This window comes from Macaca mulatta, chromosome 13 (genome assembly GCF_049350105.2).
Source record: "Macaca mulatta isolate MMU2019108-1 chromosome 13, T2T-MMU8v2.0, whole genome shotgun sequence".
Classification (NCBI taxonomy): domain Eukaryota; kingdom Metazoa; phylum Chordata; class Mammalia; order Primates; family Cercopithecidae; genus Macaca; species Macaca mulatta.
In genome coordinates, this window is record NC_133418.1 from 76420658 (window position 1) to 76434595 (window position 13938).

The 13938-nt window shown below is 37.5% G+C and overlaps 1 protein-coding gene across 10 annotated transcripts in view; it reads right to left on the reverse strand.

Annotated features, from left to right (window-relative positions):
- FOXN2 (forkhead box N2) overlaps positions 1-13938 on the reverse strand; it is a 65451-nt gene that overhangs the window by 23836 nt on the left and 27677 nt on the right. For 9 of the 10 annotated variants that reach the window (XM_015112311.3, XM_015112307.3, XM_015112309.3 and 6 more), the window contains one exon: positions 9398-9948. In XM_015112311.3, coding sequence (XP_014967797.1) covers positions 9398-9934 — 537 coding nt within the window. In that variant the 5' untranslated portion in view covers positions 9935-9948. 10 annotated transcript variants of the gene reach the window in all.

Genomic DNA, 13938 nt, shown 5'->3' on the forward strand with positions numbered 1-13938 from the left:
TGGGGTTTCACCATGTTGGCCAGGCTGATCTCGAACTCCTGACCTCAAGTGATCCACCTGCCTCAGCCTCTCAAAGTGTTGGGATTACAGGTGTGAGCCACCATGACTGGCCAATTTTTATTTTTATTTTTATTTATTTTTTAAATTTGAGACAGAGTCTTGCTCTGTCATCCAGGCTGGAATGCAGTGGCACGATCTTGGCTCACTGCAACCTCTGCCTTCAGGTTCAAGTGATTCTCGTGTCTCAGCCTCCCAGAGTGCTGGAATTACAGGTGTACGTGCCACTGTGCCCAGCCAGATGTTAACATTTAAAACATAAAGCCCCAACCAAAGCAAGCTGAACCAAAAGACAACCATATGTAACTTTAAGAAATTTAAAATCCAGAGACCAATAAATACCAAACCAGTATTATTAGATTGTCTTTTCAGAGGAGTGAAAATGGTACTGATGATAGAGAGAAAAAAAACTAATCAGCAGCTGTATCAGCTGGCTGAGTATCATTACCACTTCATAGTTTGATCTAGACCTTGCCACTCTACCTTCGATTGGGATTATCATCTCTAGATAACAGCCATTCATCAGAAAAGTGTTGTCAAGCTTGCCAAATCCAATTCTAACATTTAATGCAACTAAGTATAATTTATTTGACTTCCACAGATTGGAAGAAAAATACTGTCATTCTGTCACTGACCCAAGAAACGTTTCACCAAAAAAAAAAAAAAAAAAAAAAAATCCACATGCATTCCCAAATTTACTTGAATGTATCTCTTTCTGTCTAAAACTCAGACATTTAGGCAAAATAGTTAACTGATTTCTTTGAAGATGATTTACAAGTTCCTTCCCCCCGACCCTGACTTGTGGTGACAGCTTGCCAATTTTTATGCCAATATATTACCATTTCTATATTTATCCCTTTTTTAAAATTATAAGACGATTTCTCTCCTTTTCTTTATCAAATTCTACCTATACTCTGGACTATATCCTTTCCCATTCTCTAGCTCTTACTTCCTTAATTTCTTCCTTTCTCTGAAAATTCAAAACACTCAGGTTAATTACATTAAAAATGTACACATTTAAAAATTATGGACACAACCAATTCCCTTTTGAGTACTACCACAAATCATACCATTGGACATATGGTTTTGTAAATTTTACTAAAAATAATACCACTGTGAATATTTTCACACACATCTTCTTGTGTGCAAGTATGAATGCTACTCTAGAGGAGAAATCAGAATATGATCTGCTAGATCAAAGGAGAGCCCATTTCTAATTCTAGTAACTACTGCCAGGGTGCCCTCAAGAATGGCCATATTAACATACTCCTATCAATGGTGTGAAAGTATCAATATTTACTCATGTCCCCATCTGATTTGATATTATCAAACATTTAAAATTTTTGAATTCTGATAAAAAAGCATTTTTTTGTTTTTAATTTGTATGTCCCTTACACATATTACTAGTAAGATAAACATCTTTATTTACGTTTATTGCCTATTTGTTTCCTCCTCTGTGAACTGCCTATTCATATACTTGCCCATTTTTCTATTAGATTTTCATTTTCTTATTGAATTATGAGTGTCTTCTATGTAATGGTATACTGTTGTTAGTAAACATCGCTTCTCAACTCCACATTTAATGATATGATGTTGGTAGTTTGAAATTGGCCATGATGGAAATATTATACTATGGAAATCTGCAAAAGCTAAACAGCCCATCCCTAGACAGTTGTTAAAACATTTATCAGCACAGCACTTTTTTTCTTTTTTGAGACGGAGTCTCACTCTGTTGCCAGGCTGGAGTGCAGTGGCGCAGTCTTGGCTCACTGCAACCTCTACCTCCTGGGTTCAAGCGATTCTCCTGCCGCAGTCTCCCAAGTAGCTGGGATTACAGGCACGCACCACCACGCCCGGATAACTTTTGTATTTTTAATACAGATGGGGTTTCACCATGTTGGCCAGGCTGGACTTGACCTCCTGACCTCGTGATCCACCCGCCTCGGCCTCCAAAAGTGCTGGGATTACAGGCGTGAGTCACTGCGCCTGACCAGCACAGCACTTACTATGTATTTTGAATCCTAATCCGTTGGCTGCTACTTTTTCAACAACTTAGCCAATCATTTTCAAGTGTTCTGTAATATTTGACACCCTTGGCTATTCACACTTAAGCTTAGCTTCCTTGGCTTCATTACACCATGCTTTTCCTAGATTCTTCCACTCAGAAGCAATGCTGATAAATTCCAAACTTAGAGCTGTAATCTCGCCACATCACCTCTATCCCTGCCTATATTTCTAAGTACCTAGTAGATGGTTACCTTTTATGTACCATCATAAGTATAAACACAATAGTCCTAAAAGTATAAAAGAATTAAGTGACACAATTCAAGAACAAAATCACTAAGGAAATTCTAAATGCGTAAACAATAGCAAACAATGACACTGGTAACTATAAGGGTAAATTTAAACAGAGACTACATAAAATAATTATGAAATATGTATAGTGTTTAAAAAAAAAGAGGATAACAATACCAAAGTAATAGAGGAAAATAATAAAAGGGGGATCAATTTCAAAGAAGGCAAAGAGAATGAAGGATAGGGAGATGATTTTCACTGTAGCAGTGTTTATAACAAAAAATTAGAAACCAGCCAGGTGTGGTGGCTCACGCCTGTGATCCCAGCACTTTGGGAGGCCGAAGTGGGCGGATCACAAGGTCAGGAGATCGAGACCGTCCTGGCTAACACAGTGAAACCTTGTCTCTACTAAAAAAATACAAAAAATTAGCCGGGCGTGGTGGTGGGCACTTGTGGTCCCAGCTACTCAGGAAGCTGAGGCAGGAGAATGGCATGAACCTGGGAGGCAGAGCTGGCAGTGAGCCAAGATTGCGCCACTGTACTCTAGCGTGGGCGACACAGTGAGACTGTCTCCAAAAAAAAAAAAAAATTAGAAACCTAAATGTTCATCCACATCACAATTAAAGAGAATTATGCATTAAGATGAAAAAAAAGACGCTGAGCTTTTAAAAGGTTATTAAATAATATCACTCTCCCCTTTCTCTCTCTGACACACACACACACACACGTGACTATTCTACTAAGGCCTTGACCTCAGAGAGATCTCATATCCTCCCTAGCGGGAGAAGCAAATCTATACATAACTGGGATATGGATATTATAAAGATAACAAACAGAATGCTATAAAAACACAAAATGAGTACACAAAAGCAGGAAATGCTTGAGAGGTGACTTCTGAGCTGGGCTTTGAGGAAGTGTTATCTCCAATGACAGTGAATTACGAAAATGCAGTGTAGATAGAGGAACAAAATAAACAAGGACTATTTATAGTATATTGCAATAGCAAGTAGTCATGTGGGGGCAGATCATGGAGTAGTGAAGAAAAAAAGCTGCAAAGACAGGCAGAGGCCAAACTGGGGAGGGTCTTGAAAACCATATTAATAAGTCTGGCTTTTATTTAGTATGTCATATTTACTAAAGTCTACTAGTTACAAAAACTGAAGTAAAAATGAGGCTCAGAGTCTATCTTTACCAAGTCACACATCTATCTGGATCTAGGAACATAACTGAACCCAATCCTTCATGCTGACTCCTCAACTTATATAATAGTTCAATTCGATGAGAAATGAGGGGAAGACCTGAACTAAGGCTAATGTTATGGTAGAAACTAAAAAAAATGGCCAGAATCAGAAAGCAACTTGTAGGTATTTACAGATGCTACTAGACACTGTTTTTTCTAGAGTCTAACCCCTGGCTTTGACAGGCTTTGTAGACCAGGATCAATTAATACCACCTATCTCACTTTTTTGTTATAAAATAAGGAAGTTCATCAGGATAATATCTACAATCCTTTCAAATTTGACATTCAAATAACTTAGGCATTGCAAAGAGCAGGTACCCAAGATGAGTCAGATTTCTAGCTGAGACCCAGAGAGATCCTAGGAGAAGAGAGAGGAATAAAGTCCAATTTTGGACACACTGAATTTGAGATACCTCCAGATCTAATAATTAGTTGCAAATTCAGGTCTGGGCTTCAGGAGAAAGATCTAGAAGTCATTAGATTACAGATGACATATTAAGCCATGGGAATTAATGAGATTATTTAAGAAAACACTAAATCAACAAAAAAGACAAAATAGTGAACACTAAAGTTTAAATGGCAAGTGGTAGAAGAAAAAGATGGAGAGTCAGGCAAGTAAACAAAGAACTAAGCACAGTGTTATACAAATCAAAGAAAAGATGAATTCCCAGAGCTAATCATATCATATAACCCAGTTTCAGGTTAAATAAGAACAGAAAAGAAGTCAGTGGATTTAGACATAAGGAGGGCAGTGATTATAAAGTGTTCAAATCCCACATCTTCACTGAAACTATCTCCATTTGCATGGTACTAGTAACTGTGACATTCCTTTGGCAAATGAATTCAGATATTGTTTAAGATAATACATTGCTCTATCATTCACACTGTCACAAGTCAAATACAGGGAAACTCTATCATGCTCCTGGCTTGAAAACTCTCACTGGTTTGCTCTCAAAACTGAAGTCCAAACAATTTAGCATGATATTCACCACACTTCTATTCTGGATCACTCTGCTTTTCCACCCTGCTTTCATACATTCCTTACCCACAGAGAATATGCCTACTGCCCCAAACTCCCAGCAGAATGTACCATTGCCCTTTGGCATATGTTACCCTTCTAAAACCTGTTCTTTTTTTCACAAAGCACGCTTCAAAGGCAAACTTTTCCACAAAAATTTCCCAAATCTTTTAGGTTAGGGGTCCCCAACCTCCAGGCTGCAGACCGGTACAGGTCCGTGGCATCTTAGGAAACAGGTCATGGGGCAGGAGGAGAGTGGAAGTTGAGAAGCATTACCACCTGAGCTCTGCCTCCTGTCAGATCAGCCCGTACATTAGATTCTCACAGGAGCTGGAACCACATTGTGAACTGCACATGTGAGGGGATCTAGGTTGTGCGTTCCTTATGAGAATCTAATGCCTGATGATCTGAGGTGGAACAGTTTCATCCCAAAACCGTATCCCATGCCCCCACCTCAGGCTGCAGAAAAACTGTCTTCCACAAAACCAGTCCATACTGCCAAAAAGTTTGGGGACCACTGTACTAGGTAGTAATTAATCAACTCCTCTCTGACTTTGTTCATGTTACTATTATTATATTTCTTTCTATTTTGTATTATGATTAACTGTTTGCCTCCTTACTTTTTAAAACTGAAACTCCATGCCAGGAACCATCTCACCACTGCACTTCAGCCTGGGCAATAGAGGGAGACTCTGTCTTACAAAACAAAACAAAAAACACTGGATTCAACTTTGGCCGAGTAGGCTCACACCTGTAATCCTAGCACTTTGGGAGGCTGAGACAGGGAATCACTTGAACCCAGGAGTTCGAGACCAGCCCGGGCAACATGGCAAAACCCTGTCTCTACTAAAATTAGAAAAAATTACCTGGGCGTGGTGGTACATGCCTGTAGTCCCAGCTACTCAGGAAATGGAGGTAAGAGGATTGCTTGAATCCCCGGAGGTTGCAGTGAGCCAAGACTGTGCCACTGCACTCCAGCCTTGATGACAAAGTGAGACCCTGTCTCAAAATAAAAAAATAAAATAAATTGTGACAGGGTCCATCCTGTGAGGTGAGATGTAACATATGAACGCTTACCTTTGGCAGAGTACAGAAATGGCAGTAGTAAAAAAATGTAAGAAAAAAACCACGCAAATTTTAATTCAGATTATTTAAGACCAAATGTGAGCTAGCATGACAGCTGAGAATCCCTGACATTCCCAGAAGAAGGGTCTGCCTCCACTAGGCAAGGTCTTTTTCCACTGGACTCCATCTGGTGCTCCAGAGGAAGACTGCAGGCAGGCCAGGAAGCCTAAGAGAGAAACCCTTATGGATGAAGACAGATGTACAGAATCTGCCAAAGTTTAGGCAAAGATCATCCATGTTCTAGACCTTGAACAAGCACAAGGTGAAGATTAGGTGGTATTGTAGAATAGACACAAATCTGCCTATATTCCAGATTCCTCTCTAATACAAAGCAAAAGCTGTCTGCCACTGAGGAAGAGGCAAAATCCTTCGCCCACTTTAGTCCCAGGCAAAGGATGGCTGTTGCTAAAAGAAAAGTATAAAACCTAGCTATCCCCATATTTAATAAGGCAATGTGCCATGTACACTAGAAGAAAGGCAGAGCACGACTGCCATTTCCGTGCTCTGCCAAAGGTAAGAGTTCATATATTACATCTCACCTCACAGGATGGAGCCTGTCACATTTTATTATTTTTATTTTTATTTATTTATTTTTTTGAGATAGAGTTTCACCCTTGTTGCCCAGGCCGGAGTGCAATGACACAATCTAGGCTCACCACAACCTCTGCCTCCTAGGTTCAAGCGATTCTCCTGCCTCAGCCTCCCCAGTAGCTGGGATTACAGGCATGTGCCACTACGCCTGGTTAATTTTTTGTATTTTTAGTAGAGATGGGGTTTCTCCACGTTGGTCTGGCTGGTCTTGAACTCCCAACCTCAGGTGATCCGCCCTCTCAGCCTCCCAAAGTGCTGGGATTACAGGTGCGAGTCACCACGCCCGGATTATTTTTTTATTTTGAGACAGAGTCTCACTTTGTCATCAAGGCTGGAGTGCAGTGGCACAGTCTTGGCCCACTGCAATCTCTGGGGGTTCCAGCAATCCTCCTACCTCCATTTCCTGAGTAGCTGGGACTACAGGCGTGTACCACCACGCCCAGCTAATTTTTTCTAATTTTAGTAGAGACAGGGTTTTGCCATGTTGCCCGGGCTGGTCTCAAACTCCTGGGCTCAAGTGATCCACCTGTCGCAGCCTCCCAAAGTGCTGGGATTACAGGTGTGAGCCACTGCACTTGGCCAAAGTTGAATCCAGTGTTTTTTGTTTTGTCTTGTGAGACAGAGTCTCCCTTTACTGCCCAGGCTGAAGTGCAGTGGTAAGATGGTCCTGGCATGAAACAGTTTACGTTTTGCTACTGAAGAATGCAGCTCTAGACTCTATACTAAGTAGATGGAGAGACTATCTGCTCCTGGGGGAGGCAGAGAAAGACTCACACCTGAAGCACAGGCATCCTGAGCCTGTTTAAGACTAATGCCGGAGAAGAACCAAGGATCCCACTCTGCCCCCTCCAAAAGCCTTGCTCCAAGTAACAAGCAATAGCAATCTAATGCTGTAGGAAGGGCAACAGGGAGAACTATCTTACCTCTCTCCCACCCTCAAATGTGGCACAAGCTGGAAGATGAAGTTGTAGCAGTAATGCCGAAACAAAAAAATCATATTACTCCAAACCTCGCTTTTAAACACAAAGTATTGGCAGTCCATCTCTGTAAGAGTCTGAAGATTGTGGTGTACCGATGGTAATTACTGCAACCACAAACACTCAAAACTCTTCTCAATTACTAACTAGACTGACCAATACCTGTTCACACTAACACCCTGACAGAAGTAGAGGCATGCCTATTTCTGGGTAGAAATATTATGTACTTCCGTCCCTGCCATTCTTTTACAATGTCTGATATTCATTCCAAAATTATAAAACACATACAAAAACAAGAGATTAAAACAGTCAATAAAACCAGACCCAGAGACAGACCAGATATTGAAACTGACAGACATTACATAATAACTATAATTCATATGTTTATGGATCTAGTGGGGAATTTTATCAGAGACAGAAACTTTCTTAAAAGGAAAATGAAAACATTAGAAATTAAAAATGTGAAGAAGTCCTTCACTGGGGCTTATCAGCAGAATGAACACAATGAAGAAAATGGGTGAACCCATAGAAAAATCAGTAAAAACTATCCAAACTAAGAGAGAAAGAGTCAGGGAAGGGCAAAGCAATCAAGAAGTAAGACAACTAGCAAATGGTCTAATATATTTTTACTTGGAGTCCTAAAAGTAAGAGTGAGGCAAAAGAAATATTTGAAGAGATAATGAGCAAAAATTTCCTAAATTTAATGACAGGCAATAAACCATATATTTAAGAACCACTGAGAAACCAAAGCGAGATAAAAATAAAGAACACCACAACTAGGCCCATTACAATCAAACTGCTGAAAAGCAGTGATAAAGAGATAAAGAAAAAATATTGAAGACAGCAATTAAAAAAAGAAACATTACATACAGAGAACAAAAATAGGAATGACAGCAGACTTCTCATCAGAAACTATGGGAGCCAGAAGACAACAAATCATCTTTAAAATACACAGAATAAAAAAATGTTAACCTAAATTCTAAACTCGTACACCACAAAAAAAGTTTAAAATAACCATTGCCAGCAAAACTGAATAATGAGAAATTTTAAATAAACTTCTCCAGGCAAAAGGAATTAATCCAGTAGGGCATCAGGCACCGAGCAACCTTTTCTGTAAAGAGCCAGTTAAGTGAAATGGTGTAATATTATTTGAAGGTGGACCAATGATAAATTAAAGATGTATACTGAAAACCATATAGCAACCACTAAAACAAATAAATAAATAATAAGCCAATAGTAGAGATAAAATTGAAGCATAAAACACACACACACACACACACACACACACACACACACACATACACAAAACACCTTGGCCGGGCACAGTGGCTCAAACTTGTAATCCCAACACTTTGGGAGGTCAAGGTGGGTGGTGCTTGAGGTCAGGAGTTCCAAAACCAGTCTGGGCAACATGCAAAACCCCATCTCTACTAAAAATACAAAAATTAGCTGCTCATAGTGGCACACAACTGTAGTCCCAGCTATTCTGGATGCTGAGGCATAAGAATCGCTGGAACCCAGGAGGTGGAGGTTGTAGTGAGCGGAGATCGCGCCACTGCACTTGAGGCTGGGCGACAGATCGAGACTGTCTCAAAAAAAAAAACCAAAAAAACAACAAAGAAACCCACCAAAAAACCAAAACCCAAAATGAAGAATACCTCAACCCAAAAAAGGCAGGAAAAGTGGAAAAGAAAATCAAATGAATAGCAAGGTGATAGATTTAAACCCAATCATATCAATTTCATTAATTTGAATGGTCTATACTTTGATTATAAGGCAGAGGTTATCATATTGAATAAAGAATCAAATACTGATAGTTATAGGAACACTACAGAAACTAGAAACAAAGAGCTAAAATGATAAAAAGACTAATCTAGGTACCTATAGTAGACAAAACATAATTCTGCTAAATTTATATCAATATTTAAGAAATTTTAAAACATCTCAAGCAAAAATAAATGATGAACTAATATAATTCAGTTCAGCTGAAGTGATTTGACTTGACTACTTTTTGTCTCCCCGGTTTGCAGATATTTTAAGGGCTCCATGTTAATTAGTTCCCCCACTTCCCAAATATAATTCATAAACACTGACCTTGCCATGGCTTCTTTCCACTTTCTGAAAACATTTATTCAAGGACAGATTATGTCGAACAGAATTCTTCCAGCCTGTTGGTGCAGTAGCAAAATATGGAAAATGGTCCAGAATCCAGCTATAAATTTCTTTGACAGGCAAACATTTATTTGGAGAGTGCTCAATAGCCATATAAATGAGAAGACTAAAGGAGTATGGGGGCTTTGAAGTTGCTGATTTTTTTTCTGTGTTCTGGTAGCAAGCTGGTCCAAAGGATGGCACATCATCTCCCTCTATGTCATACAATGGACTAACAATTGGAAGACCCTCACTTCCGAGGCTGAAGTTTGTTAGAAGATTAGTACTTTCATGAAGCCAGTTCAAGTTTGTGAGCTCATCATCTGCTGACTCACTGTCCACTAGAGTGGCCTTTGGCCTGGCAGCATCAACAGCTTCAGGCAAGCTTCCCATTTTGTAAATCTGGCTTAATCCTGCAATCTTTTCAGCTCCTGGGGTTTCAGCTCTCTTATCTGGAGTCATTCCAATTACTGGACCCATTTACTCTTATAGTTCTGCAACAAAGGAAACAATTATCAATGTAATACCTTAGAATCTTAAACTCTGGGAAAAAGAAAATACATATGTAAATATCCCCAAATCAGAGAAATTTTGCTATCAATTATCCCATATAATATTTAAGCATCACATTTGTATAATGAAGATACTACTGGTTATAAAACAAGGAAAATAACTTATATTAGTTGAAATGGCTGTAAATAAAGTGCAGCTTTATAGGACCAGGTGTATGGGTGATAGTAACACAATTAAATAATGCATTTTAAATACTTAGTACTTAAGCACCTAGCCCACACTAATCGCCTAATAGGAAGTGGCTATTATTACTTAAAACGGACAGGCTATTTCTTTGAATTATAAGACTTCATATGTATCTTAAAAATCTATGATTTTACAAATAGTTGAATCCTGAAAATAATACATTTGAAATATTATTTAAGCAATATTTTAAAATAAACCCTTTCCTCAAATCTCAACTATTTACTATAAAAAGAAACTATGTATACTATTTTTACAGCATATCATACTAAAAAGAGATAACATTTTTATTTCATTATTTATTTTTCATTGACAAATAATAATTATACATATGGGGTACAATGTGATATTATGATACATGTATATATTGTGAAATGATTAGCTCAGGCTAATTAATATATCCATCACCTCACATACTTATTTCTCTTTGTGGTGAGAATATTTTAAATGTTCTTTTAGGAATTTTGAAATATACATTATTATTAACTATAGTCACCATGCTATGCAATAGGTCAGTAGAACTTACTCCTCTTGTGTAACCATAACTTTGTAATCTCTGACTAACATTTCCCCTTTCCCTACACCCTCCTCCTACCCCCACCACCCATATCTGGTTAGCAACCATTCTATTCTATACTTCTGTAAGTCTAACAAGATAACATTTCTTATTCACTAAATTTATTATTAGCTAAATTAAATTCACTATAAGTTTATCATTTCTTTTTAAAATTCCAGTACTTTTAAACTCTGCATTCTATATCATCTCAAGTACTGACATTTCAAGGCTGACATTCTCTTAGTAAGGTCTGAACTGTCCCTGTACTTTCAAGGAGAGCGAAAAATAGCTGTTACTATTCTTTTTTCATTTCTATTTTCTCAAATGATTTTTGTTTTGCATTTTAAACACCGTTCTATTCAAAAACTTTATCATGAGAGAATAACAGACCAGAGAAGAAAGCAATAGGCTAATGTGCTATTTAATTAATTTTCAATGGCTCACAAAGATAACTCATTTCTAAACTCAGTGAAAAACCAACTATTATCCTATTCAACCCACTTATGCTTGTGTAACTGAAATAATTGGGGGGAGGGGGTACCTCCAGAGTTTTATTTTGCTTAGAACATAGATGGCAGGTTACTTCAAGAATTCTGAAAACCGGCTAATTTTATTTCTATTTTTTATGTCAGTTATGTAAAAGAGAAAACTGGTTAATTTTAGATGTAGAACAGTTTATCTGAATTCTGGGAGCTACCACCAGAAGTAGTTAGCCTCAGAGCACTCCATTAGCAACAGCCTTAGATAATACTTTAGCGCCCAGGCATTCTGCTAAACAATTTACATATGATATCTCAATTAACTGTCAATTAAATCCTATAAGGTAGGCACTATTATTAATTCAACTTTATTGATGAGGAAAATTAATCAGAGAGGTTAAGCATAAGTGGAACTGTCAGAATTTAAAACCAGGCAGACTGACTCCAGAAACAAAATTCTAACCACAATATGTGCTGGCAACAGTATGTACACAACACCTATGAGCACCAATGACTCAAATCCTATTCATTTTAAATCTTAACAGCATTCTTTCCATACCCAGTTCTTATCTCTCTCCTGTGCACCCATAACTTGAAACATCACGACACTGTAAAAAGGAAAAGATCAAACGATAACAGATTTGGTTTCTGTTTCAATCTCTTATGAAAACCACATACATAAGCATTCACATATATGAGCACACAATGTATTTCAGAACTGATATCCTGTACTATATAAGTGATCAAATTATTCATTTTATCACCAAAGTCTCTCTATTCATAGGGACTTTAAAACATGATGAATGAGAATTGGTTGAATAGTGTCTTGCTTCCTTAAAAAACAAAAAAAACCCACTCTTTGGTGTACCCAGTGTTCAATTAAAGAAGGGAGTGATTAATTTCTAATGTTTCACTTTTGCCTTGTCACTTAAATCTCCATTCATCTGTCATTACATCTAGAAATTAGAAAGTACCAAACAGCAGTGGCTAACATTTGCTGAGATTTTACTACATTACAGATTCTATGTCATAGGCTTTAAAATGCATCATCTCTACTTACTCTGAACTACTCCTTAGTTCAATATATGTCCTTCCTTTCCAACTGTGAATTCCATGAGGAGTAAGTCTTTTTTTTTTTTTTTTAAGAGACAGGGTCTCACTCTGTCACCCAGGTTGTAGTATAGTGGCGGTATCATGGCTCACTGTAACCTCCACCTCCTAGGTTCAAGCGATCCTCCTGCGCCAGCCTCCCAAGTAGCTGGGACTACAGGCGCACACCACCATGCCCAGCTAATTTTTAAATTTTTTATAGAAACAAAGTCTTGCTATGGTTGCCCAGGCTGGTCTCAAACAATTGGCCTCAAGCAATCCTCCCTCCTCAGCTTCCCAAAGTTTTGGGATTACAGGCATGACCCACCATGCCCAGCTGGGATAAGAGTCTTTTACTTTTGTATTCCTAATGAATCTTATCAAAATGTTGAGTATGAGTAGACACTCAAATCATAATTATTTCAGACGGAAATGAACTCATAATACAAATTGTATGTCTATTCTATAAAATGCTGCACTAACTGCCTTTAAGAGTTAATTTATTTTAGAAATGAATGCTTAATGGTAGGAAACATCCTAAGTGGTAACAATAAAAAAAACTGAAATTCATTGTTAAGAATAAGGAAATGGAAATGAAGTAAGCCATTTCCCTAAGGTACTAAAGCTAATAAAAAGCAGAGCCAAAATTATAAACAAGGCTAAGTTCAATATTCAAATTTCTGGCCATTACAGTCACTCTCAATTGCTCAAGTAACTTACATTTTTAGCAATACTGCTTAAAACAGAAATAGTGCGTTTTATTAATGTAACATACTCAAAAAATCAGTTTCTTGGTAACTATTGACTAAATTTTCTCATAAGTAATTTAAATGGTTGCAAGTATGTTATTCCTCTGAATTACAAGTTTATAATAAAATTTCATTACTTTAAGATGTAAAGAAATAGTATGGCAACAAATATGCCAAAGAGTTACAGAGTGTTAATCCAAGCAAAGTTTAAAAAACCAAGTACTGACATCATCTTAGTAAGGTTTGAACTGTCATTGTGTTTGCAAGGAGGAAAAAAAGCTGTTTCTAAACTATCCTTATATAGCACTTTAGAGCACTATCCATTTAGATGAGATCAGACATGTTCAGGGTGCTACGACTGTAGACAGAGCACTACCCACTTAGAATACTAAGTCCACCACAATGGATAAATAGCCAAATGATCTTTTCTCACATATTAAATACAAATAGCAAACAAATATATAAATTTAAAAATTATATCAAAAACTTATTTTAAAAATTATAAACAATTTTGGGCAAGGACCTAGGGCCATTTTGGAAAGCTAACTGGAAATGTGTATCAAGAATTATTAAAAATTTCATTCTTTGAACCAACAATTCCAAATGTGTCACTTTTGTGAAATAATCTTATGTAGGGAAAAAGATACTCCCTTCGCAGCCCACGATGTGTGGAGGGACACAGAGATATTCATCCAAAAATTATTAAAGATAATGGAAAACTATAAACAACTTACATTTTCTATAACAGAGAAATGGTAAACTAAAGCCCATCTATTCAATCTAATATTTAGTAGCCATTAAAAATGACTGACTTGAAGAATGTGAATAAATTAAAAACTGGTGAAAAAGTAAAAA